The sequence below is a fragment of the Pristiophorus japonicus genome, chromosome 26, assembly GCF_044704955.1.
Source record: "Pristiophorus japonicus isolate sPriJap1 chromosome 26, sPriJap1.hap1, whole genome shotgun sequence".
NCBI classification, from domain to species: domain Eukaryota; kingdom Metazoa; phylum Chordata; class Chondrichthyes; family Pristiophoridae; genus Pristiophorus; species Pristiophorus japonicus.
The window spans coordinates 12227680-12249364 of record NC_092002.1 but is presented as its reverse complement, the minus strand read 5'-3'; the positions used below and the strand labels follow the sequence as shown (position 1 = coordinate 12249364).

At 48.2% G+C, this 21685-nt stretch overlaps 1 protein-coding gene across 3 annotated transcripts in view; it reads right to left on the bottom strand.

Annotated features, from left to right (window-relative positions):
- LOC139239186 (delta(14)-sterol reductase TM7SF2-like) overlaps window positions 1–21685 on the bottom strand; it is a 51395-nt gene that overhangs the window by 15230 nt on the left and 14480 nt on the right. For 2 of the 3 annotated variants that reach the window (XM_070867820.1, XM_070867822.1), the window contains exons 2-7: window positions 9099–9173; window positions 6786–6897; window positions 5110–5288; window positions 2924–2978; window positions 2642–2839; window positions 2357–2460 (exon numbers count right to left, since the gene is read on the bottom strand). In XM_070867820.1, the coding sequence (XP_070723921.1) occupies window positions 2357–2460; window positions 2642–2839; window positions 2924–2978; window positions 5110–5288; window positions 6786–6897; window positions 9099–9119 (669 nt within the window). In that variant the 5' untranslated portion in view covers window positions 9120–9173. Of the gene's footprint in view, window positions 1–2356; window positions 2461–2641; window positions 2840–2923; window positions 2979–5109; window positions 5289–6785; window positions 6898–9098; window positions 9174–9258; window positions 9336–21685 lie in introns of those variants that run through there. The other variant, XM_070867821.1, reaches the window with a different exon arrangement.

The following is a 21685-nucleotide window of genomic DNA, read 5'->3' as shown; positions in this document are numbered from 1 at the left end:
TGAAAACACACTTGGAGCGTTTTAGCCTGAGTCCCACTCTGTCCAGACGATGTAGAACCTCTTCCAGTTGTGCAGGTGTTCGGTGGCATCGCGACCAGTGATCAGGATGTCATCTTGGAACACGACGGTTCTCGGGACGGACTTCAGCAAACTCTCCATGTTTCTCTGAAATATGGCTGCTGCCAAGCAAATCCCGAAAGGGCATCTGTGGTATATAAACAGTCCTTTGTGCGTGTTGACGCACGTCAGTTTTTTCGACGATTCGACCTGCTCCTGTGTCATGTAAGCGGAGGTCAGGTCCAATTTGGTGAACGACTTCCCCCCCCCGTTAGCATTGCAAACAGGTCGTCAGCCTTGGGTAACGGGTACTGATCCTGTATTGAGACTCGGTTGATCGTTACCTTGTAGTCGCCGCAGATCCTGACCGTGCCATTACTTTTCAACACTGGGACAATTGGATTGGCCCATTCGCTAAACTCAACTGGTGATATAATTCCTTCCTGTTGAATCTGTCAAGTTCGATCTCAACCTACTCCCTCATCATGTATGGAACTGCCCGAGCCTTGTGATGGACGGGTCTTGCATCTGGGCCGAGGTGGATCTGCACTTTGGCTCCTGTGAATTTGCCAATGCCTGGTTCGAACAACGAGGGAAACTTGCTCAGCACTTGAGCACACGAAGTGTCATCCACTGATGATAAGGCTTTAATATCGTTTCAGTTCCATTTAATTTTCTCAAGCCAACTCCTGCCGAACAGCGTTGGGCCATTGCTTGGAATAATCCACAACGATAAATCATGCACAGCGCCATCGTACGATATCTTTACTGCCGCGCTGCCAATGATTGGTATGAGCTCTTTGGTGTAGGTATGCAGCTTCGCATTGATTGGGCTCAGTTTGTGTCTTTTTGCCTTAGTGTCCCACTGCTTCTCGAAAGCCCTCTGGCTCATTATTGACTGACTCGTACCCGTGTCCAATTCCATGGATACTGGAACCCCATTTAATTTAACTTTCAGCATTATTGGAGGACTTTTGGTAACACAATGTACCCCATACACTTCTTCATCCTGTACCTCGGGTTGAGTTGCCTGTGCCGCTTGATCCACGCTGGATCGATCATCCTCAGCCCCGTGGTGTGTCGCAGCACGCTTGCTCGGTTGCGGACACATTCGCTGAAGGTGCCCCATTGTTGCACAGCCTTTGCACACGTATTGCTTGAATCGGCATTGATGGGCCTGATGATAGCCCCCGCAACGCCAACAAGGCGAGATTTGTTTCACTCCCGATGGCGGACTTTTGAGTAGTTACAGGCCATATGAACGCGGAGGACTAGGCCCTGCCATGTGCAGCTCGGCCTGCCGACGATATTATTTTATGCACAGTACTTGCCCGTGAGTTTCGATGTTGGGAAGATATCTATTTCGAGTTTTCGTCCATGGACATGCATGCCTGGGCGATCGTGATGGCCCCGCTCAGGTCGAGAGATTCAGCAGCCTGCAGCTTTCGAAGGATGACCTCGTGGCCAATGCCAAGCGCGACAAAGTGCCGCAGCATTTCCTCCAATGCAGCTCCGAGGTTGCACGGCCCAGCGAGACGTCTCAGGTCGGCGACAACTTCCGCCACGGCCTGGCCCTCGGAGCGATTGTGCGTATAGAAACGATACCTCACCGTGATGGTGCTTTCCTTCGGTTTAAAGTGGTTCCGAACCAGCGTACACAATCCATTGCAAGTTTTATCTGTTGGTCGAGTCGGTGAGAGTAGATTCTTGATAAGGCCATAAACTTTTGACCTACAAACGGTGAGGAGAACCGCCCTGCACTTAATTGCGTTATCGATTCCTTCCAATTCATTGGCTACGAAGTACTGGTTGAGGTGATCAGTGAAATCCTCCCAGTCTTCCCCTTCTACGAATCTCTCCAAAAGTCCTACGGACATGGTTGCGTGAAAGTTTGTATTTTTAACTCGTCACCAATTATTAAGCATTGAATAACTCCACGAGGCTAAGTACGGTGAGCTAGTTCAGGCATGACCTTACTTCAGTTTATTTATTCTCAAAGTGAGGATTCAACATGGCTGCCAATATTATATACCCGGCTTGCACGTGTCTGCCAGTGACCATTAGGACTCCGACAGTCGCGCCCTCCGGTGGCAGGTAAAACCCAGTTAACATACATAACGTCATTGTATGTAACAGTGACTTAACATCGCCACATACGGCCATTCAAAGGAAAGTAGCATTAAAAGGAAATACGAGAATTTATGCTAACAGTGAATGTCATTCCTAAACTTCACTGTCATTAGTGGGCATCCCAATGAGTTAATCCGATGTACTGCAGTAGAGAGATTCTTAAACTTACCCAGCCAATGAAAGCGATTCGTAGCATGGAGAAAAACTTTATGTTTAATTTTCCAAACTTGGGGTTTAACTCTCGACCCATACAAAACTCTTGGACGAAGTTTCCTGTATGTAAGAGAAGGTCCATTCAATGAACAAAAGTTCTTCGACAAGACAAATTCTCACCCAGTAGTTTGCATCCGCAATTGATTTTAGAGTTACCAAGAGCCCGGCCGCCAATGGCCATGTCTGCTACTACAGTATTTACAGCCAATGTGCCATTCATTTCTCCCCATAGTTAACTCACGTTTCTTCCTATAGTTCATGAGCTGTTCTTTGGGAATGGTGAAGGATTTCAGAAACCACACGATACTGAGAAACAGTGACACCAAGATTCCGGAGAAAGCAAGCTGTAAACACTTATCGTGGCCAATGGTGACATCAACCAGGTCAAAGAACCAGAGGCCTCCAAGTACCACAACGGTGATCAGGAAGGCGTAGAAGCCTGAGAATAATGAAAAGAGTGTTAAAATTCAACCTCAGTGCCTGTCAGAGCTGCTGTATTTAGAAATGAAGAACATTCTCTTACCATTGATACAGTAATCATCTCGTTCACCAGTGGCTATTCGCTTTCCCTTGACAATCTGCAATGAAGACACAATAGGCAGGTAAAATCCCACTGAATCATCAAATGTTACAGTGCAGGAGACCAGTTAGCCAACTCATCTTTCCATATTGAAGCTGTTACAGGTTACAAGCGTTGATGAAAGAAAGACTTGAAAGAAAGCCTTGCATTTATATAGCGCCTTTCACGACCACCGGACCTCTCAAAGCGCTCCACAGCCAATGAAGTACTTTTGGAGTGTAGTCACTGTTGTAATATGGGAAACGCGGCAGCCAATTTGCGCACAGCAAGCTCCCACAAACAGCAATGTGATAATGACCAGATAATCTGTTTTAGTGATGTTGATTGAGGGATAAATATTGGCCCCAGGACACCGGGAAGAACTCCCCTGCTCTTCTTAGAAATAGTGCCATGGGATCTTCTTTGTCCACCTGAGAGAGCAGACGGGGCCTCGGTTTAACGTCCCATTCGAAAGACGGCACCTCCGACAATGCAGCACTCCCTCAGCACTGCACTGGGAGCGTCAGCCTAGATTTTTGTGCTCAAGTCCCTGGAGTGGGACTCGAACCCACAACCTTCTGACTCATGAAGACCAACAAACCACCACCAAAATACAGAAGGTTTACTGGGGCTGAACTGAAATCCTGACACCTGAGAAAGATTTATCAGCTTTACATTACAAACATTCTATGAGACCAATTTCTGGAGAAGAGGCAAAAAAGATTTATCAGGACGATACCAGAACTGAAAGGGTACATCTATCAGGAAAGACTGAACAGGCTGAGGCTCTTTTCTCTAGAAGGTGAGAGGTGACCTGATAGAAGTCTGCAAGATTACGAAGGGATTTTTTGAGGTAGACGTAGAGAAGGTTTTTCCACTGTTGGGGGAGACCAGAACTGGAGGCCATACACATAAGATAGTCACAAATAAATCCAATAGTGAATTCGGGAGGAACTATTTTACTCAGAGAGTGGTTAAAATGTGGAACTCGCTACCACAAGCAGCAGTTGAGGCGAATAGCACAGATGCGTTTAAGGGGAAGCTGGATAGCATAGTGGTTGTGTTACTGGACTAGTAATGCAGAGGCCTGGACTAATGATCTGGAGATTTGAGTTCAACTCTTTTGGGTGGGAACAAAATAAACGTTAGATCAAGTGCCCCCTGATCTGGGGGACACTCCAGACATTTAGCTGTCCCTTTTTTTAATAAATGTTTTTTTTTGTGATTTTTTTTGGGGCATTAAAACCATATATTAGTGCCCCCTATAAAAGGGGAGGGGGACACTAAAAATCCAGCAATTAAAGCAAATTAAACTTTAAAACATATAAAATCAAATTAAAATTTGGTTGCCGGGGGTGATGAAGCACTCCAGTCCCTCCGGTGCCCACCTCTCACTGAAGACCACGAGCGTACCGGTGGACACCGCGTGCTCCATCTCCAGGGACACCCTGGCCCGGATGTAGGCGCGGAAGAGAGGCAGGCAGTCGGGCCGAATGACCCCCTCGACCGCCCGCTGCCTGGATCGGCTGATGGCCCCCTTGGCCAGGCCCAGGAGCAGTCCTACGAGGAGGCCGAGATTTGAGTTCAAATCCCACCACTGCCACAGCAGCTGGGGAATTTAAATTCAGTTAATTAAATAAATCTGGAATAAAGAACTAGTATCAGTAATGGTTACCATGGAACTATTGAATTGTCACAAAAACCCATCTGGTTCACTAAAGTCCCTTTAGGGAAGGAAGTCTGGCCGATATGTGACTCCAGACCCACAGTAATGTGGTTGACTCTTAACTGTCCTCTGAAATGGCCCAGCGAGCCACTCAGTTGTACCAAACCGCTACAAAGAACAGGGGTTCAAGAAGACAGCTCACCACCACCTTCTCAAGGGAAAATGGAATGGGCAATAAATGCAGGCCTTGCCAGCGACACCCACATGAATAAACATTAAAGGCGCTGTATCAATGCAAGTTATGGCTGCTGCACTGGGAGAGCCAGTGTGCATTTGTGCTCCGGACTCTGGAGTGGGACCAACCATGTGATGTGTGGGGCGGGCGATTGACGTCACTTTGGCGGGTGGTTTGATGAGACCGAGGCTCCGATTCTGTCGGGTGAGGTCAGAGGTTAATCGTAAACGTCGCGTGGGACTACTTCACCTTGCCTATGGGTAGGAGGTAGAGCGCTGCCTGGAAAAGCACGAAACCGACGAGAATGAGAAACGAATTCAAATCCCACAGCGTAGCGACCGCGAGCTGCTGACTTCCATCTTCAGCCACGTACTTGTTCAGCAAGTACAGGACCAGACCTGGCAGGCAGACACACAGCACCGCAAGATCTGAAAGACAAAACAGCTACATGTCAAGTTCGGCCGCGACAGACTCAAGGCATCAGAGACAACGGGAATGGAACCTTGCCTTAGAATATCTGTAATCTGCTGATCCACAACTTTGTGAATTAGCTGTACAATATTCATAGACAGAGAAGAACTTACCTTGCGTTGGTGGGAGATTAGTGCAGGCTGTGGCACCAGCTCATAAGGCAAATTGTGACAGGGCTACTGGCACAGATATGTGTGAAGGCCTGACTAACTATAATGCTGGATGGTTCTTCAGAAACACATCAACCATACTATAGAAATAAACACTTCATAGAATTAGATAAGTACTTAAAAGAAAACAATTTGTAGGGCTACAGAGAAAGGGCAGGGAATTGGGACTAGCTGAAGTGCTCTTGCAGAGAGCCGGCATGGGCTTGACCGGCCAAATGACCTCCTACTGTGCTGTTATGATTCTACACCCTCATGATATTCCCAAAGCGCTTTACAGTCAGTGAAGTACGTTTGCAGTGTAGTCGCTCTTGTACTATAGGTGACGGAGGTTTGGCGAATGTTTGGTGCGGAGGGAGACCGTGGCGGAGGTGCAGCGAGTGTTTTTGTGGCGGAATAGCGGTGAGGGGTCGTGGCGGAGGTGCAGCGAATGCTTGTGGCGGAGGAGCGGTGAGAGATCGCGGCGGAAGTGCGGCGAATAAGGGCACGGGGCCCCGAAGAGCCGAGGCCCCAGGGGGCAGCACGGGCCCAGCCCACACTGTGCGATATGTGCGCGCACTAGGTCCGTGCAGCAGAGCTGGTCTCCAGTCGTCCTGGTTAACCCTTGCCACTGGACCAAGACCTCGCTCTGTCAAGCCCGTGTGGTGGCTGGTGTGCAACGGCCACCCCACGTTAAAAAAATCCACCCACAGGCATCTTCCACCTGTTCCACCAATTGGAGTTCAGGACTGGAACATCGGGTCCTTCATTGAAACATCTGTGAACTCGTGGAAGCAAGTCATCCTCGTTCGAGGGACCGCCTATGATGATGATGATTCACTCGATATTAAAAGAACAACTGTTGTAAAAACTTGCATTTATATAGTGCCTGCAATGTAGTAAAACATCCCACTTGCCAGCCTCTACGATTTGACTGTCTCTCCCTCTCATTCCATGTCCAGTGTCATGTATCCTACATGGCTACTATTGGTACTCATCACAAGGTATGCCACCAGAGGGCACTGCAGTGGGAGACTTGTAGGTTACCTGTACAGGTGTGCCTAGCCTAGTACGAAAGGCAGGCCACCAGGTGTGATCCTCACTCTGGAGTTAACAAATAAAGGACTAAGGAATCATTACTGGAGCATCTAAGGACACAACATCCAGCTTGCTGCCTTCTGTGATTTGTCGTTCTACTTCTCTCATGTTTTTCCCTAATACTCGGAGCTCATCTCCGAAACCCAAGAAATATCGGGCCTGAGCTTGAATGAAACAAAACTTAATTCTCCGCTCTGGCTAATAGCTTACGAAGGGTGGAGAATCTGTCGTCTTTCTCCAGAGGTGAAGCTGCGGGAGTTTGATCCGTTTCCTCGCTCACAAGGCACGCCTGCTTCTTACGCAGAAGAGAAGACACTTGATTCTGAAAAGATATAAGGAGGTTGTAATATTTACAACAACAACAACTTGTATTTATATAGCGCCTTTAACATAGTGAAACGTCCCAAGGTGCTTCACAGGAGTATTAAGCAATAAAAATTTGACACCGAGCCGCATAAGTAGAAATTAGCGCAGGTGTCCAAAAGCTTGGTCAAAGAGGGAGGTTTTAAGGAGCGTCTTGAAGGAGGAAAGAGAGGTAGAGAGGCGGAGAGGTTTAGGGAGGGAGTTCCAGAGCTTGGGGCCCAGGCAACAGAAGGTACGGCCGCCGATGGCTGAGCAATTATAATCAGGGATGCTCAGGAGGGCAGAATTAGAGGAGCGCAGATATCTCGGGGGGGGGTTGTGGGGCTGGAGGAGATTACAGAGATAGGGAGGGGCGAGGGCCATGGAGGGATTTGAAAAGAAGCATCAATACTTAGGCTCAATATGAGGGATGAGAGGAGAATCACAGCGCATGGGGGAAGGTGAAACAAAAAAAAATGACAGGTCTGAAGCAGCGGTAAGGGAAGCTATCCTTCTAATCCTTATTAGTTGGGAAATTCTGTTGGGGAAATTGATGGGATTGAAGGCCGATAAATACCCAGGGCCTGATGGACTGCATCCCAGAGTACTTAAGGAGGTGGCCTTGGAAATAGTGGATGCATTGACAGTCATTTTCCAACATTCCATTGACTCTGGATCAGTTCCTATGGAGTGGAGGGTAGCCAATGTAACCCCACTTTTTAAAAAAGGAGGGAGAGAGAAAACAGGGAATTATAGACCGGTCAGCCTGACATCGGTAGTGGGTAAAATGATGGAATCAATTATTAAGGATGTCATAGCAGTGCATTTGGAAAGAGGTAATATGATAGGTCCAAGTCAGCATGGATTTGTGAAAGGGAAATCATGCTTGACAAATCTTCTGGAATTTTTTGAGGATGTTTCCAGTAGAGTGGACAAGGGAGAACCAGTTGATGTGGTGTATTTGGACTTTCAGAAGGCTTTCGACAAGGTCCCACACAAGAGATTAATGTGCAAAGTTAAAGCACATGGGATTGGGGGTAGTGTGCTGACATGGATTGAGAACTGGTTGTCAGACAGGAAGCAAAGAGTAGGAGTAAATGGGGACTTTTCAGAATGGCAGGCAGTGACTAGTGGGGTACCGCAAGGTTCTGTGCTGGGGTCCCAGCTGTTTACACTGTACATTAATGATTTAGACAAGGGGATTAAATGTAGTATCTCCAAATTTGCGGATGACACTAAGTTGGGTGGCAGTGTGAGCTGCGAGGAGGATGCTATGAGGCTGCAGAGTGACTTGGATAGGTTAGGTGAGTGGGCAAATGCATGGCAGATGAAGTATAATGTGGATAAATGTGAGGTTATCCACTTTGGTGGTAAAAACAGAGAGACAGACTATTATCTGAATGGTGACAGATTAGGAAAAGGAGAGGTGCAAAGAGACCTGGGTGTCCTGGTACATCAGTCATTGAAGGTTGGCATGCAGGTACAGCAGGCGGTTAGGAAAGCAAATGGCATGTTGGCCTTCATAGCGAGGGGATTTGAGTACAGGGGCAGGGTGGTGTTGCTACAATTGTACAGGGCCTTGGTGAGGCCACACCTGGAGTATTGTGTACAGTTTTGGTCTCCTAACCTGAGGAAGGACATTCTTGCTATTGAGGGAGTGCAGCGAAGGTTCACCAGACTGATTCCCGGGATGGCGGGACTGACCTATCAAGAAAGACTGGATCAACTGGGCTTGTATTCACTGGAGTTCAGAAGAATGAGAGGGGACCTCATAGAAACGTTTAAAATTCTGACGGGGTTAGACAGGTTAGATGCAGGAAGAATGTTCCCAATGTTGGGGAAGTCCAGAACCAGGGGACACAGTCTAAGGATAAGGGGGAAGCCATTTAGGACCGAGATGAGGAGGAATTTCTTCACCCAGAGAGTGGTGAACCTGTGGAATTCTCTACCACAGAAAGTTGTTGAGGCCAATTCACTAAATATATTCAAAAAGGAGTTAGATGAAGTCCTTACTACTCGGGGAATCAAGGGGTATGGTGAGAAAGCAGGAATGGGGTACTGAAGTTGCATGTTCAGCCATGAACTCATTGAATGGCGGTGCAGGCTAGAAGGGCCGAATGGCCTACTCCTGCACCTATTTTCTATGTTTCTATGTTTCTAAAAACAAGTTGAAACCCTCACCTGAGAATGGTCGCTCATCATGTATCTGATTCTCACTTTCACCAATCATAAGGCAGGAGCAGAAAGTCAACGCAACTGTGGAGACAAAAGCATAACTACCAACGGCAAGAAGCAAATTCAGAAAGTTAGTTTCCCTGCTCAACAGTCCAGTCACACTTACACCGGATATACGGCACAGAAAAAGGCCATTCGGCCCAACCAGTCCATGCCGGGTCCTTTTCGGGTTGGAAATCGGTGGTTAGTGGTGTGCCACAGGGATCGGTGCTGGGACCACAACTGTTTACAATATACATAGATGACCTGGAAGAGGGGACAGAGTGTAGTGTAACAAAATTTGCAGATGACACAAAGATTAGTGGGAAAGCGGGTTGTGTAGAGGACACAGAGAGGCTGCAAAGAGATTTAGATAGGTTAAGCGAATGGGCTAAGGTTTGGCAGATGGAATACAATGTCGGAAAGTGTGAGGTCATCCACCTTGGGAAAAAAAACAGTAAAAGGGAATATTATTTGAATGGGGAGAAATTACAACGTGCTGTGGTGCAGAGGGACCTGGGGGTCCTTGTGCATGAATCCCAAAAAGTTAGTTTGCATGTGCAGCAGGTAATCAGGAAGGCGAATGGAATGTTGGCCTTCATTGCGAGAGGGATGGAGTACAAAAGTAGGGAGGTCCTTCTGCAACTGTATAGGGATATTGGTGAGGCCGCACCTGGAGTACTGCGTGCAGTTTTGGTCACCTTACTTAAGGAAGGATATACTGGCTTTGGAGGGGGTACAGAGACGATTCACTAGGCTGATTCCGGAGATGAGGGGGTTACCTTATGATGATAGATTGAGTAGACTGGGTCTTTACTCATTGGAGTTCAGAAGGATGAGGGGTGATCTTATAGAAACATTTAAAATAATGAAAGGGATAGAGAAGATAGAGGCAGAGAGGTTGTTTCCACTGGTCGGGGAGACTAGAACTAGGGGGCACAGCCTCAAAATACGGGGGAGCCAATTTAAAACCGAGTTGAGAAGGAATTTCTTCTCCCAGAGGGTTGTGAATCTGTGGAATTCTCTGCCCAAGGAAGCAGTTGAGGCTAGCTCATTGAATGTATTCAACTCACAGATAGATAGATTTTTAACCAATAAGGGAATTAAGGGTTATGGGGAGCGGGCGGGTAAGTGGAGCTGAGTCCACGGCCAGATCAGCCATGATTTTGTTGAATGGTGGAACAGGCTCGAGGGGCTAGATGGCCTACTCCTGTTCCTAATTCTTATGCTCTTATGTTCTTATGTAACTCTATCAGCATAACCCTCTATTCCATTCTCCCCATATACTTGTCCAGCCTCCCCTTAAATGCATCGATACTATTCGCCTCAACCACTCCCTGTGGCAGCGAGTTTCACATTCTCACACATCCTAAGCTTATTTTTAAAATATAAATATTCTCACCAATTTTCTTTCTTCTTATCCTACCCTTCTGGGACTTCACCCCAGTGACAATGTTGCATCAGTAAGCCTTGACATCGAACGTTCAAATCTCTCCATGGCCTCGCCCCCTCACTATCTCTGTAACCTCCTCCAGCCCCTCAAGCCTTCGAGACCTCTGCATTCCTCCAATTCTGGCCTTTACGAACATGAGAAATAGGAGCAGGAGTAGGCCATAAGGCCCCTCGAGCCTGCTCCGCCATTCAATAAGATCACGGCTGATCTTCGACCTCAACTCCACTTTCCCGTCCGATCCCCATATCCCTTGATTCCCTTAGACTCCAAAAATCTATCGATCTCAGCCTTGAATATATTGAGAGACTCAGCATCCACAGCCCCCTGGGGTAGAGAATTCCAAAGATTCACTCCCCTCTGAGTGAAGAAGTTTCTCCTCATCTCAGTCCTAAATGGCCGACCCCTTATCCTGAGACTGTGACCCCTGGTTCTAGACTCTCCAGCCCGGGGGGAAACATCCTCTCAGTATCTACCCTGTCAATCCCCCTCAGAATCTTGTTTGTTTCAATGAGATCACCTCTCATTCTTCTAAACTCCAGAGAGTATCGGCCCATTCTACACAATCTCTCATCTTAGGACAACCCTCTCATCCCAGGAATCAATCCAGTGAACCTCCATTGCACCGTCTCCAAGGCAAGTATATCCTTCCTTAGATAAGGAGACCAAAACTGTGCACAGTACTCCAGGTGTGGTCCGACCAGGGCCCTGTACAATTGTAGCAAGACTTCCTTACTCTTATACTCCAACCCCCTTGCAATAAAGGACAACATGCCATTTTTATTGCTTGCTGTACCTGCATGCTAGCTTTCTGTGTTTCTTGGACAAGGACACCCCGGTTTTGTGCATCCTCAATATTCTTCACTCAACCATTGGTGGCCGTGCCTCCAGCTGCCTGGGCCCCAAGCTCTGGAATTCCCTCCCTAAACCTCTCCACCTCTCTACCTCTCCTCCTTTAAGACACTTCCTCTTTGACCAAGCTTTTGGTCACCTGTCCGAATACCTCTTTATGTGGCTCGGTGTCAAATTTTGTCTGAAGAATGGCTCCTGTGAAGGGCCTTGGGATGTTTTACTACATTAAACCAGATTCCTTGTGATAGTCTCCATGATACACCTTCCGTTAGTTTACCATTTTCCGCCACAGGGAGGCGCCCTTCAGGTTTCAGCAGATATTTGAAGACACATGAACATAGTAGACATTTTGCTCCTGACGTGTAATTATTAATTCTTGATTTTATCTTCACTTACTGAGCCACGTTATTTTTAATTTGGTGAGCAGGGGGGGCCAAAATTGCCCCTTTCCTGAAGGCCTCTTAACACCAGAAATCGGCGGCCATGCTGCGGAGTGCAATGGCCGCCGACTTCTCTTGTAACGGGCGCCATTATCAAAATTCCACTCCCGTGTTATCCCGGCGGTGCCCTGCTCCCTCCACTACCGCTCCGCCACTGCCGATCCGTGCTAAGTGCGTCGATACAGTGCACACCGCCGATCTACCCCCCCCCCCCCCACCCCCCAGGCGAAATTCCGCCGTGAAAACCTTCGGCCCGTCTGCCGGTGCCAAAACAAGCTTTCACCCGGTGGTCCAGTGAGGCTGAGGCCTTCTGTAACGGCAGTGTGGCTTCCCTTAAAGGGGAGGGCCTACCGCCATGTTTTGGTTTGTTGGCCGACTGCCATGTCGGGACGACAATTATGCCCCCGGGTTTTCGGCCGGGCCGCCAACAGGCAGCCTGGCAAACACAAACCCTCGTGGGTGCCAGGCCGCTGGCCCGGCCGAAACCCTCCCTGATGGCGCAGCGGACCCAAGTTTTAAGATCGTGAGGGCTCTCCCCTTTAAGTGAGGGGGCGGAGCCGTGATGACGCGGCGCCGTGATGACGTCATCGCGGCGGCCACTCCGCGCCCGCCCCCCCCCCCGCCCAAACTTCCGCCCCTCCGGAGTTACCACCGCCAGGGAATCGCCACCCTGGTGTAATCACCGCCCCCAGTAAGAGCGACTTCCGGATCCGAATAAACAAAAAGCAACAAAGAGCGGAACGTCGCTCGAGAGGCGACCTCAACCACCGCGGCGGTAAAAACCATTGACACGGGGTACGTGCGCCCCCTTTAGGGCAGGGTGGCAATTTCGGCCCCCAGATCTCCCTGTTAATGTGACACTTTCCAGACCCACAGTCAAATGAGTATTTTTCTCTTTTATTGCCTCTTTATTGCATGATTTTATGTAACCGTGCAATCTCTGTATTTAGTATTTACAATTCCCTTAAGTTCTATGTGTCGAAGCGATCCCTTGATTTTGTTTTTCACTTGCTTGTGCCTTTTCTGGCTTTATTTAATGCTTTGATTAGATTATTAGTGGATTGTTCGATTATTATACCTCTTCCCAGGTATTGTTACTCCTGGTGATGTATTACAAGACCTGCGTGAGAACACCAGCGGCAGGTCGGGGCCATAAAAGGAGCGGCGAGCAGCGGCCTGGGAGCAGCGTGGAGACCTCGGGGAGCATCACGAGCTGCGACGGCAGCGAAGAGTGACGTCATCAAGGTCCAGGTCGGTGATTGGAGCGTGGGCAGATACGTTGGGTGCGGGGGGAGTGTTCCCGGTGTTGGGTGGGTCTGGAGCCAGTGTGGGGGGGAGGGGGGGGGTGGGATGTTTGGGGCTGGGATGGAGAGAGACTTATTCACTTGGGGAGTTGTTGGCCTGTGGGGTTCCCTGCCGCAGAGAGTTGTTGATGCCAGTTCATTGGATGTGTTCGGGAGGGAGTTGGATGTGGTCCTTGTGGCTGGGGGGGTCGGGGGGTGTGGAGGGGTGTAGCGGGGGGTGGGTGCTGGAATGGGTGATCAGCCATGATCTTGTTGAATGGCGGTGCAGGCTCGAAGGGCCAAATGGCCTACTCCTTCACCTATTTTCTATGTATCTATGATACAGCAGGAGCGGCGAGAGACTGTGGAGGGATGTGATCGAGGCCCAGGGGAGGCGCGAGTTCGGGGCCAGCGGCCCAGGGGCAGCACGGGCCCAGCCCACACTGCGATATGTGCGCGCACTAGGCCCATGCAGCAGAACAGGTCTCTAGTCGTCCTGGTTAACCCTTGCCACTGGACCAAGGCCTAGCTCTGTCAAGCCCCGTGTGGCGGCTGGTGTGCAACGGCCACCCCACGTTAAAAAAATCCACCCACAGGCATCTTCCACCCTTCAGGATGTAGTTCAGGATCGGGAATATTAGGTCCTTCATTGAAACACCTGGGAACTCATCCTTTTTTCGCGTGGAAGCGAGTCATCCTCGCTTCGAGGGACTGCCTATGATGATGATGACAAGAAATCTATTCCTTGTTTTGCATTCTTACAGTTCACAATCCTCTGAGTATTTCACCGCATAAATAAAGGATGTGGGGACTGAAGCCCTGCCCTTTGACCATATTTATTTGTGTTGTGGTTGACACTAGCTGGTGGAATTTGAGTCACCGCTTGCCTCAAGCTATACTTGCACAGAAACCAGTACACCAATATCACCAGCCATGTGGCGATGTTGTCCTTTTGCAATGGGGAGGGAAAATTACAGGGTAGACTTCTACCTGGGCAATCTTCTTCCAGCAGAGGTATCAAAGGCCAGGGGATGGAGGGGGTAAAGAATAAGGAGATAATTACATCGAGATAAAATAGTGAAAAGAGAAGGCCAAGGGGTGAGGGCAATAAATGCTGTCCTTGCCAGCGACGCCCATAACATTTTGGTCGAAACAATAAATCAAGAGCTCCCTTATTAAAACCGACAAATTAAACAAATGAATACTTTTTGCAATAATGGATCAAATTACAATTTGGTTGCCAGTAGCTGCAGTAAGGGCTTCAATTCATTCTACATCACAGCTGCAGCATGTGGTTTGACCTCTCTGTTCATCACAAACTGCAGCTCAGACTAGCACCTTCACAAGAAATGCTTCCTTTGGTATTGTCAGTGTGAAGAGCAGTCACAGCACACACTCACCACAGACTCAGAACCATCTCACTTGATTTATCGTAATTCGCAGTTCAGTCCCAAGTAAAAGCACCCTCCGCCCTGCGACATTCCACTCCACGGAGATCGGAATTAAAATGACACCTCACCAGGACTTTGGGCTGGGTCTTAGGTTTTTCTGTTTTCGGGGCGAAAGTTACCGGAATAGTTTGCGCTTTAGTGTGGGAGTTTGGGCATTCTGGCCCTGCGTCAGGGGCGCAGTACGAAGGGAGGCGCTGTGCACTTTTTGTGGGGCAAGGATGGGAAACTCGCGAGCCAAAGTGCCGGGGGGCCTTGTGCGCTCCGAGAGGGGGGAGTGGGGGGGAACCTTAAAAAAACATTCCCACAACATTGCCCACGCTAAAAAAAAAAAAATTAAAGGAGCAAACGCTCGCACTTTCCTGTGGAGTACTTCACTTTTCTCTCCGCCGCCGGCTGTGCCGGACTGCTCCGAGTTCCCGGGCGCTGCGTGACGGGCGCTCTTTCAGGCGGACGGGTCGGGCAAAACTCGCGCCGGTGTCGCAACCAGAGGCGTTGCACACACCCGGCGCGGGTCTTCCCGGCGGTGCTGCTCAGCGCCACCGTGAAACCCGACGGGAGGATCGCGGCGGGGCACGGGAGACCTCGCCGACGCCTTTCACGCCGCGCCCGGGACGAAACCTGCAGCGCAAAGGAGCGGAAAATCCAGTCCCTTATCTTTTTATGCATTTATTTTGTCCTTTTTTTTGAACCAAACTACCAATGGATGTTAACAAGCAATCGGGAAACACAGTGTTATATATGCAGACTATAGATATACTCTCTGTGTCGTCATTGTATAGTTGCATAAGATGGAGACTTGTTTACCTGATGTACTATAAAATAAGGTTTACACTGTGTATATACTATGCTGGCACCACTAGAGGGTGCAACAGGTGGAGACCGGGGTTTCCTGCCCTGGTGGCAGGGGCTGTATAAAAGGGGAGCCACCATGCGGCTGCCTCACTCTGGAGTTACGAGTAAAGGACCAAGGTCACTACAGTTTGAGTACAACACATTGCCTCATGGAGTCATTCACAAGTACATTACAGACATAATACACAGAATAGGGTATTGTAGGGTCACTGTTACCCCCTGAGTCAGCAGCTTGAGGAGGCAAGGAGGGGAGGGGAATAAAAGGATGAAGGAAAGAGAGAAAGTATGATGCCTGCCTTTAAGAAGCAACAGCTCCATATTAAATGGGTTTTTACCAACTGTCCCTGAGACATTTGTCCCCTTCGATACAACAACTTGTATTTAAATAGCGCCTTTACCGTAGCGAAATGCCCCAAGGTGCTTCGCAAGAGTATTATGAGATTAAAAAAATTGACCCTGAGCCACATAAGGAGAAATTAGCGCAGGTGACCAAAAGCTTGGTCAAAGAGGTCGGTTTTAAGGAGTGTCTTAGAGAAACAAAGAGAGGCGGAGAGGCAGAGAGGTTTAGGCAGGGAGTTCCAGAGCTTGGGGCCCAGGCAACAGAAGGCACGGCCACTGATGGTTGAGCGATTATAATCAGGGATGCTCAGGAGGGCAGAATTAGAGGAGCGCAGATATCTCGGGGGGTTTGTGGGGCTCGAGGAGATCACAGAGATAGGGAGGGGCGAGGCCATGGAGGGATTTGAAAACAAGGATGATCATTTTGAAACCGAGGTGTTGCTTACACAATGTAACATAAAGCCAAGACCTAGGCTTGTGGCCAGATGCTGAGATGTTATGGATGTGCTCTACCCTGATTGGCTCCCTGGCCTATTGTTCTATGTCAATTACAGTTCTACTTGTTGCTTTTTGGTTAGTTGCTCATGAAAAAGCCCCATCATCGCCCCATGTCCTCGAACCTCACCACGATCACTGGGTTCCATTCTATCAACATCTTCGGGCCGTGCCTGAACAGAAGCTGAACTCGACCAGGTCTATTGACACACAGACTACAGGAGGAGGCTGGCTACTCTACCTCTTTGACCAAGCTTGGGTGCCAGGCCACTGGCCCGGCCGAAACCCACCCTGGTGGCCTAGAGGCCAAAGTTAAAAAATGATCGAAGCTCTCCCTTTAACAGAGGGGAGAGAGCGTGGTGATGCACACGCGCTGTGATGTCACCACGCTGATTGGCAGCGACGGAGGTCCCAACTGACCCATTTTCAGCCAGTCAGCCTGGTTTTGAATCTAAGGCCCGCCCCCATTATCATCCATTTCCTGTAGGAAATTGAAAAAATATCAAAGTCCTGAAAATGGATCTACTTACCGCACGAGGAGTTCCCACGGTGAGTACCACACCAGTTTTCTGATGCACCTGAATTTCGACCTCAATAAAACCCCAGCCAGTTGGGTTCGGGGGGTCCACGATGAGGCAGGTGGTTGTGAGCAATCGACTTTCTCTGTTTATTTAAAATAGTTGTAGAGCTGTTGAGTTGTGAGTGCCTTAGCCTGTCACTTGATATTCACAAGACTCAATAAAACCCCAGTCAATTGGGTCTCGGTCATCCACGATGAGGTGTGTAGTTGTGAGCCGAGAAACATAGAAACATAGAAAATAGGTGCAGGAGTAGGCCATTCAGCCCTTAGAACCTGCACCACCATTCAATAAGATCATGGCTGATCATTTCTTCAGTACCCCTTTCCTGGTTTCTCTCCATACCCTTTGATCCCTTAAGCCGTAAGGGCCATATCTAACTCCCTCTTGAATATATCCAATGAACTGGCATCAACAACTCTCTGCGGCAGGGAATTCCACAGGTTAACAACTGTCTGAGTGAATAAATTTCTCCTCATCTCATTCCTAAATGGCCTGTCCCTTATCCTAAGACTGTGTCCCCTGGTTCTGGACTTCCCCAACATCGGGAGCATCTAACCTCTCCAGTCCCGTCAGAATCTTATATGTTTCGATGAGATCCCCTCTCATCCTTCTAAACTCCAGTGTATAAAGGCCAAGTTGATCCAGTCTCTCCTCATATGTCAGTCCAGCCATCCCTGGAATCAGTCTGGTGAACCTTCGCTGCACTCCCTCAATAGCAAGAATGTCCTTCCTCAGATTAGGAGACCAAAACTGAACACAATATTCCAGGTGGGGCCTCACCAAGGCCCTGTACAACTGCAGTCAGACATCCCTGCTCCTATACTCAAATCCCCTTGTTATTAAGGCCAACATACCATTTGCCTTCTTCACCGCCTGTGTACCTGCATGCCAGCTTTCAAGGACTGATGAACCATGACACCCAGGTCTCATTGCACCTCCCCTTTTCCTAATCTGCCACCATTCAGATAATATTCTGCCTTCGTGTTTTTGCCCCCAAAGTGGATAACCTCACATTTATCCACATTATACTGCATCTGCCATGTATTTGCCCATTCACCTAACCTGTCCAAGTCACCTTGCAGCCTCTTAGCGTCCTCCTCACAGTTCACACCGCCACCCAGTTTAGTGTGATCTGCAAACTTGGAGATATTACACTCAATTCCTTCATCTAAATCATTGATGTATATTGTAAATAGCTGGGGTCCCAGCACTGAGCCCTGCGGCACTCCACTAGACATGCCTGCCATTCTGAAAAGGACCCGTTTATCCCGACTCTCTGCTTCCTGTCTGCCAACCAGTTCTCTATCCACGTCAGTACATTACCCCCAATACCATGTGCTTTGATTTTGCACACCAATCTCTTGTGTGGGACCTTGTCAAAAGCCTTTTGAAAGTCCAAATACACCACATCCACTGGTTCTCCCTTGTCAACTCTACTAGTTACATCCTCAAGCATGATTTCCCTTTCATAAATCCATGCTGACTTGGACCAATCCTATCACTGCTTTCCAAATGTGCTGCTATTTTATCCTTAATAATTGATTCCAACATTTTCCCCACTACTGATGTCAGGCTAACCGGTCTATAATTACCTGTTTTCTCTCTCCCTCCTTTTTTAAAAAGTGGTGTGACATTAGCAACCCTCCAGTCCATAGGAACTGATCCAGAGTCGATAGACTGCTGGAAAATGATCACCAATGCATCCACTATTTCTAGGGCCACTTCCTTAAGTACTCTGGGATGTCGATTATCAGGCCCTGGGGATTTATTGGCCTTCAATCCCGTCAATTTCCCTAACACAATTTCCCGCCTAATAAGGATATCCTTCACTTCCTCCTTCTCACTAGACCCTTGGTCCCCTAGTACATCCAGAAGGTTATTTGTGTCTTCCTTTGTGAAGACAGAACCAAAGTACTTGTTCAATTGGTCTGCCATTTCTTTGTTCCCCATTATAAATTCACCCAAATCCGACTGCAAGGGACCTACGTTTGTCTTCACTAATCTTTTTCTCTTCACATATCTATAGAAGCTTTTGCAGTCAGTTTTTATGTTTCCGGCAAGCTTCCTCTCATACTCTATTTTCCCCTTCTTAATTAAACCCTTTGTCCTCCTCTGCTGAATTCTAAATTTCTCCCAGTCCTCCGGTTTGCTGCTTTTTCTGCCTAATTTGTATGTCTCTTCCTTGGATTTAACACTATCCTTAATTTCCCTTGTTAACAACGGTTGAGCCACCTTCCCCATTTTATTTTTACTCCAGACAGGGATGTACAATTGTTGAAGTTTGTCGATATGATCTTTAAAGGTTTGCCATTGCCTATCCACCGTCAACCCTTTAAGTATCATTTTCCAGTCTAATCTAGCCAATTTGCGCTTCATACCATCAAAGTTACCTTTCCTTAAGTTCAGGACCCTAGTTTCTGAATTAACTTTGTCACTCTCCATCTTAATAAAGAATTCTACCATATTATGATCACTCTTTCCCAGGGGGCCTTGCACAACAAGATTGTTAATTAGTCCATTCTCATTACACATCACCCAGTCTAGGATGGCCAGCTCTCTGGTTGGTTCCTCGACATATTGGTCGAGGAAACCATCCCTTGTACACGCCAGGAAATCCTCCTCCACTGCATTGCTACCAGTTAGGTTAGCCCAATCAATGTGTAGATTAAAGTCGTCCATGATTACTGCTGTACCTCTATTACACACATCCCTATTTCTTGTTTGATGTTGTCCCCAACCTCACTACTACTATTTGGTGGCCTGTACACAACTCCCACTAGTGTTTTCTGCCCTTTGGTATTCCGCAGCTCCACCCATACCGATTCCACATCATCCAAGCTAATGTCCTTCCTTACAATTGCATTAATTTCCTCTTTAACCAGCAACGCCACCCCGCCTCCTTTTCCTTTCTGTCTATCCTTCCTAAATGTTGAATACCCCTGGATGTTGAGTTCCCAGCCTTGGTCACCCTGGAGCCATATCTCCGAGATGCCAATCACATCGTATCCGTTAACTGCTATCTGCGCAGTTAATTCGTCCACCTTATTCCGAATACTCCTCTCGCATTGAGGCGTAGAGCCTTCAGGCTTGTCTTTTTAACACACTTTGACCCTTTAGAATTTTGCTGTAAAGTGGCCCTTTTTGTTTTTTGCCTTGGGTTTCTCTGCCCTCCATTTTACTTTTCTTCTTTCTATCTTTTGCTTCTGTCTCCATTTTGTTTCCCTCTGTCTCCCTGCATAGGTTCCCATCCCCCTGCTATATTAGTATAACTCTTCCCAAACAAGTGATTCTTAATAGCAATGTATTGCTATGAATTCTTAAGCAAAGAACCCATGAAGCAAATACATTACAGGGGTCGCCCTTTATATAGGTGTCGGCCGTTGCAGGTTGCCCTAACCAAATAAGCAATACACACATCCCAGTCTCCCTTGGGGCTTTCTCTCATTTATCTGCAGTACAACTTCATTTGACAATAGTAAAATAGGCAAAAAGCAGTTATAGGGGATTTGCATCTGTTTGAAGACCGGTTACGAGTGGCGTCCCGCAGGGTTGTGTGTGGGGATGGCTGCGATTTACTGTTTTTATTACAGATCAGGATGTAGGTGTTGGAGACACGATCTGCAAATTTGCAGATGATAAAAAAAACTTGCATTTATATAGCACCTTTCACGACTACCGGACGTCTCAAAGTGCATTACAGCCAATAAACTACTTTTGGAGTGTAGTCACTGTTGTAATATGTGAAACGCGGCAGCCAATTTGCGCACAGCAAGCTCCCACACTCAGCAATGTGTGTACGTTCTGTTTGTAGCCACCAGATGGCATCATTGTTGAAGGCCACTGAGCAGCACGCACATGGTGCTGCTCTGGTATAAAAGGCCAGCCATGTTGAGAGTCAGGCACTTTGGGCCCAAATAAAACCGATCAAGGTTGTACCTTGCTTAGTTAAACAGTACTCACTTTGAACCTTTATTGCATACATAACAATAATGACCAGACAATCTGTTTTTGTTATGTTCAGTGAGGGATAAATATTAGCCCCAGGACACCGAGATAACCCTCCCCGGCTCTTCTTCAAAATAGTGCCATGGGATCTTTTATGTCCACATGAGAGAGCAGACAGGGCCTCGATTTAACGTCTCATCCCAAAGACAGCACCTCCGACAGTGCGGCGCTCTCTCAGCATTGCACTGGGAGTGTCAGCCTAGATTTTTGTGCTCAAGTTCCTGGAGTGGGACTTGAACCCACAACCTTCTGACTCAGAGGCCAGTGTGCTGCCCACTGAGCCAAATAGTAAGACTATTCCCACTGGTAGGTGTGTCGGTAACCTGAGGAAGCAGATTTAAGGTAATTGGTAAAAGAAGCAGAAGCCGGCATGAGGAAGATTTATTTTCAGCAGCGAGCTATAATCGGGAAGGCATGCCTGAAAGGTGGTGGAAGCAGATTTAATAGTAACTTTCAAAAGGCAATTGGATGAATACTTGAAAAGGAGAAATTTTCATGGCTAGGGGGAAAGAACAGGGAGCGTGGGACTAACTAGACTGCTCTTTCAAAGAGCCGGCACAGGCCCAATGAGCCAAATGGCCTCCTTCTGTGCTGTACGATGGAATGGAGGCAGGTTCTGTCCCAGCGAGGGAGCCCTTTACAAGGGAGGCGTCGCCAGGACGTGAGGCTGACAGGGAGAGCTACATCTGTTCATTGGCCTTGGGTTGAGGAGCGGGGCCTTTGGGGTGGCCGAGAGTCCGCCCCACTTCAATCCCCCTCCGCTGTGCCCACCCAGTGCGGCTGCAGCCTGTATGGTCAGTGGGTGC